Source organism: Oncorhynchus mykiss, chromosome 5 (genome assembly GCF_013265735.2).
Source record: "Oncorhynchus mykiss isolate Arlee chromosome 5, USDA_OmykA_1.1, whole genome shotgun sequence".
NCBI classification, from domain to species: Eukaryota; Metazoa; Chordata; class Actinopteri; order Salmoniformes; family Salmonidae; genus Oncorhynchus; species Oncorhynchus mykiss.
This window is the reverse complement of record NC_048569.1, coordinates 36,371,366-36,377,507: the sequence shown is the minus strand read 5'-3', so window position 1 is coordinate 36,377,507 and position 6,142 is coordinate 36,371,366. Positions and strand designations below refer to the sequence as shown.

The window sequence follows — 6,142 nt, the reverse complement described above, 5'->3', positions numbered from 1 at the left end:
CAAAATAACAAAAAAGATGCAGTGTTGTAAGACCTCGATGCAAAGGAAATAAGTTCATATTAATTTTTAAACAACACAATACTAATGTTTCAACTTTGGGGCGACAGGGTAGCCTAGTAGTTAGAACCAGAAGGTTGCAAGTTCAAACCCCCAAGCTGACAAGGTACAAATCTGTTGTTCTGCCCCTGAACAGGCGGTTCCTAGGCTGTCATTGAAAATAAGAATTTGTTCTTATTAACTGACTTGCCTAGTAAAATAAAATTTGGAAGAGTTCAGAAATCAATATTTGGTGGAATAACCCTGATTTTCAATCACAGCTTTCATGTGTCTTGCTCTCCACCAGTCTTTAACATTGATGTTGGGTGACTTTATGCCTCTCATGGCACAAAACAGCAAGCAGCTCGGATTGGTTTGATGGCTTGTGACCATCCATCTTCCTCTTGATCACAGTCCAGAGGTTTTCAATGGGGTTCAGGTCTGGAGATTGGGCTGGTCATGACTGGGTCTTGATCTGGTGGTCCTCCATTCACACCTTGATTGACCAAATTTCACAGTGGGTGTGAGACCTGGGGAGGCCTACAGCCACAGTATTTTGGTCTGACAACACTGCATCTTTTTTATTATTTTGACAAGTTGTCATTTTCTGCAAATAAGTGCGCTAAATGACAATATTTTTATCTGGAATTTGGGAGAAATGTTGTCAGCAGTTTATAGAATTAAACAAAAATGTTCATTTTACCCAAACAAATACCTATAAATAGTATAACCAGAGAAACTGATAATTTTGCAGTGGTCTCTTCATTTTGTCCAGAGTTGTATATCTGTTTCTGTGAGTTGCTTTATTATGTTAATGTTAATTATTATGCATGTGGCAGTAGTTAAGTTCAGGACCATATAGTGACATGGATAAGTATTGGGGAGGGGATCAGTAAATAAGAGATGAAAAGGCCTTCCCTCTGCATTTGGATTAAAATACTTGAAAATACACTCAACAGTATAGTACTTCAAGTATAAGCATTGTGTGCCAGGCTTCAGCAAATATTGGAAAAATATTGGATTTTTTTTTATCATAGAAACACAAAAAAATTGCTTTAAATTAATAATAGGCGTAGTATTCCGTTCATAATCAAATACATATTTTTAGTGAATGAGATGAGTTTAGGTATTTGTGCTCTGTTGTAAAGATAGCTTAATTATCATTATTCATTTAACAGTATGGGAATGGTAACGCTGCCAACTGGCAGGTACAAACCATGTCTGTTCGATTTCCTCACTCAGTAATGACTGTTCTGTAACAATTTCCCTGAGGCAACTAGTTTCCTAGTAACATATGTCTTTAAAAGCTTATATGTGCTCTGTGAGATAATCATGGTAACTGCCCTCGTGTTTTCCTAGACGAGAATGACCGCACATTTTCAATGAGCACAAAAGGAAGTGCGATTGTGTTTTTTTTAAATTTGTTTTTAGTCATTCTGTACTTGGGAAATGGAAGAAGACATCAGTCATTTCAGCAAGTTAATGGTAAAATTCCCCATTGAGTTCGAGCATGACAAAGTGGTTATTTTAAAGACACATTAAAACAATGCATGTTGTTCTCTATGTTAAAACCAATATAAATGAGTTAATCACTAAATACATCCTTGAAAAAAAAGGAAAAAGAAGAGTCATTTATATCTATTCGCCAAGAGAAATAAGTGCACTTCAGATAACCAGGGGACAGGAGGACATGGAGAGGGAGACTAGATGGGGAGGTAGAGAGATGGGACAAGAGAGCACAAAATAAAAATAGGAACAGAAATAGGGATTGATTAATAACAAAACTCTGACCATTCCCTACTTAATTATTATAAGTATTTACAAAACAGGTAACTTTTAAAACCAAATACTGCAGACCACATAAGATTGAACATTTAGAGTACAAATTCAAATATCATGTGAACTATTATGTAAAGCAGTGGTTCCAAACTCCGGTCCTCCAATAGCCCCAACAGTACACATTTTTATTGTAGCCCCGGACAAGCACACCTGTTTCAACTTGTCAACTAATCATCAGGCCCTCAATGAGTTGAATCCGTTATGTTTATCCAGGGCTACAACAAAAATGTGTGTGGTTGTGGGTTTGGAGTTGGGAACCACTGATGTACAGTATAACGCACACGGAAATGCATGAATAAAATGGATTTAATATGACAAACGGTCAACATAATGCTTGTCTGTGCTTTCTGTGGAACCACTTTGGCAAAAAGATACTGAACCCCTAATCGGATGATAGTACCTCATATGGTGGCAAAAAGGTGCTGTAATAATGTTTGTTAATCTAGTGTATCTGCATTTAATTAAAGTCATATGGTGTACTGATGAGACTTGCTACTTTTGCTTTTATACTTCCCCTTTGTCTACACGACTGACTCATGGTTTGGGACTTACAGACAAAATGCTGTTATTCCATATTTAGCAGTAGACTGAACTAAGCTGTAAGAGACAAGCAGGACAGATGGTTTCGGTTTATTTTAGAAATAGTGTTGAGATATTGAACACTTAAAGTACAAATACCATGTGAAGAATCATGTACAGCAGTGGTTCCCAACTCCGGTCCTCGAGTACCCCCTACAGTACATATTTTTATTGGTCCTCATTTTGCTGGAAGTTCACTGGAAGTTATTTTCCACTGGCTTCCTTTCCTTGTCCCCTTTCCTTCATGACCGCAGATTAGTTAAAGGATTGGTTATATCTCCACCTACACCTTGTTTAATTAACCTATCCTCACAAGAAATCAGTGGCATATTGAGGAGGGGTGACTAGGAAATGAAGCTATTCCATACAACTGGGACATGGCTATGTGTTCCTGTCTTACTGCAGCAGGAGAGTGCTGCTCAGGACCATGAGGAAGGTGGTTATCAGTTGTACCAGCCCCTGGCTAAGGAGGTTACTGCGACTGTTCTCATACTTGTTGTTGTTGTTGTTGTTGCTGTCGCTGCTACGTTCAGCTGTCTGCTTCTCCAGGAAACGCTCAGAGTAGTTCATGTACAGCTCCACACACTTACGGTTCTTCAGCTGCTCCACCAATGCAGGGTAGCCAATTTCCTCAATGCTCACTGTGAGCCCGTCATCCTCCTCCTTACCCGTATCCTCTCCAGCTATCTCCACTGGGGCTGGGGTGAGGGGCTTCACTGTGTCTGTTCCCTCCTGGTTGCTAGCTGGACTGCTGTTCCCCACCTCAGGAGTGATGGGCAGGCTCTGGCTGTTGGCTCCCTGGGGGTTGTTCCTCTGGTTGTTAGGTGTGGCCTGGGAGTCGCTGCCCTGATCCTGCAGAAGGTCGTTCCTCTTCATGCAGGTATCCATGAAGCTGTCGTAGGACTCTGCCCGCGGTGGTACTTTGAAGGTATAGTCCCGGCCATAGTCGTTTTCCTCTGTGGAGCGTTCACCGTATTTGCTGTACATGTAGTTGTTGTAGGACTGCTCCTCCTGAGGGTTGCGGAAGTTGAAATGTGGGCGGGGGAAACGCCCAAGGCCATAGCCTACTGCCATACCTGCCACGGCCCCAACCCCTGCGGCCATAAGAGCCTTCTTAGCAAAGCCCTTGGACTGAGTAGATGGGTAGTGCCCCATATTCTGAACTGAGCGTGAGAATGGAGAGCCACCTCCCATACCCCCATGCCCACCTCCATAACCATAGCGGGGACTGAGGATCTTATTGTTTGGGTTCCAGTTGGGTTGGTAACCTCCTCCCATCCCTCTACCAGGGTAGCCCCCTGCCTGCCCCCTGCCAGTATTTCCCCCTCTTACTGGGTAACCTCCAGCTGGGTATCCCGGATTGACTCCTCCTCTCCCTGGGTTCTGGTTGGGGTAGCCTCCTGCTGCAGGGTAACCACCCGCTGCTGGATTCTGGTTTGGATAACCCCCAGGATTTGCCCGGCCTGGATACTGCTGGTTGGGATAGCCACCAGCAGCTGGGTAACCTCCAGCTACAGGGTTCTGGTTTGGATATCCCCCAGGATTGGCTCTGCCTGGATACTGCTGGTTGGGATAGCCACCTGCTGCAGGGTAGCCACCAGCGGCTGGGTAACCTCCAGCTGCAGGGTTCTGGTTTGGATATCCCCCAGGATTGGCTCTGCCTGGATACTGCTGGTTGGGATAGCCACCTGCTGCAGGATAGCCACCAGCGGCTGGGTAACCTCCAGCTGCAGGGTTCTGGTTTGGATATCCCCCAGGATTGGCTCTGCCTGGATACTGCTGGTTGGGATAGCCACCTGCTGCAGGATAGCCACCAGCGGCTGGGTAACCTCCAGCTGCAGGGTTCTGGTTTGGATTTCCCCCAGGATTGGCTCTGACTGGATACTGCTGGTTGGGGTAGCCACCTGCAGCAGGATAGCCACCTGCAGCAGGATAGCCACCTGCAGCAGGGTATCCACCGGCTGGGTTCTGGTTCTGATTGGTACCTCTTCCTGGATAACTACCTCCTGCTGGGTATGAGTTGGGGTTCCTGTTGGGGCTCTGTGGTTGTCTGGGGTAGCTTCCTGTCTGCGTGTTTGATGTTTTTGATGGCTTTTTTTCTGAACCCCTGTTGTTGGATGAAGACTTTTTGCTGCTGCTACTGCTGACACTTCTCTTGGCCCATGTAGAGTCAGTATGAAGTAGAGCCAGGAGGGCCAGAGACACAAAGGCCAGCTCACATAGCTTCCCCATGATGAATGCCCTGGGGGAAAAGATTATGGAGTCATTTACATATTTGGACAAACACAGAACCCAAACCGGCTGCGCGTGTGCGCCATCGGGCATAGATTTATTTTGTCCCCCTACACCAAACGTGATCACGACACGCAGGTTAAAATATCAAAACAAACTCTAAACCAATGACATTCATTTGGGGACAGGTCGAAAAGCATTAAACATGTATGGCAATTTAGCTAGTTAGCTTGCATTTGCTAGCTAATAATTTCTAAAGAATTTATATTTTTCGGGCTTTTATTTCAAGCTAATCAGTAGGCTAAATGTAATCAAATTGGCTACCACGGTGCCATAAAAGACAACACATATCCACGGGAAGATGTACTTAGCTGTTTTATGTATATACAATATGTCATCTCTTTTATCTCAGATATAACTGGAGCGTGAAGGAATATTAGGCTATTCACGCAGTTCTATTTTTTGGAAGCGGACCCGTTATTTGCATATTATAATACGGTTTTATTCAATAAAATGGCGATATAGCGCTTTTATGCACGACAGCCCAGGCTGTATGTCACCTGCTACTTATTTACAACGAATGGGAATATTGTAAAATAACATACCCTTGCTGATTCGAGACGATTCTGTTCCTTTTGAAGAAAGTAGTGTTTTCAATCTAACTGTTTCTGTTATGATTCTGTCATTCACTCACTGCTTTCATCCAGAAGGGAGGGATCTATTTATCATGGATCACCGCACATAGTCTATTCGTCCCTGTCATAGCACTCATAGCGGTGACAATATTAACACATTCTGTCCCTGTTATAAGCCATTTAATACAGACTTCAGTTCACTCTATATTTTATCAACATTTAGGCTAGGCTAAGCAATTTGAAATCCGCTGTAATGTGAATTTACGCGCAAATCCCATTCGCTTCCAATGCATGATTCAGCTAATGTCCAATGCATTCAACCATTTTAGTGCTAACAACTTCTTATAGGAATGCTTACTCAATTGATTGCCATACTGCTACACCTTTTCCACCAACACCCACTACGGATATTACTCATTGTCCCCACTCAGGGACTTTCCATAGGCCTGCTACTGTAGCCTGTATGTGTCATACAAAGAGAAGTGATACAAAATCACAGTGGAACCCAAAACAACTGCGTGGTTCTTGCTGTGGCGGCAAAGCCTATCCAAAGTTTACATGTTGTGAACACCAGGTGGGGACAAATGGATGTATAAGAGTTCATATTTTTGTGTTCAGGATTGATTCAAATCAAATTCAAATCAAAACAAATTATATTGGTCGTGTACACAGATTTTGAAATGTTATCGCAGGTACAGCGAAATGATTGTGTTTCTAGCTCCAACAGTGCAGTAATACCTAGCAATAAAAATAGTAAAATAAAAACACAATAGGCCTCCTACACACATAATCCAGAAAAATTAAGAAATATCAGGATGAGC

General features: G+C 43.2%; 1 protein-coding gene across 1 annotated transcript; it reads right to left on the bottom strand.

Annotated features, from left to right (window-relative positions):
* Positions 1-1,119: 1,119 nt before the first annotated feature.
* On the bottom strand, positions 1,120-6,142 carry LOC110523704 (spidroin-2). Its single transcript, XM_021602633.2, has 2 exons — positions 5,292-6,142; positions 1,120-4,696 (listed from the first exon to the last, which is right to left on the bottom strand). The coding sequence occupies exon 2, from the start codon at positions 4,684-4,686 to the stop codon at positions 2,851-2,853; it is 1,836 nt and encodes a 611-aa protein (XP_021458308.2). The 5' UTR covers positions 4,687-4,696; positions 5,292-6,142; the 3' UTR covers positions 1,120-2,850.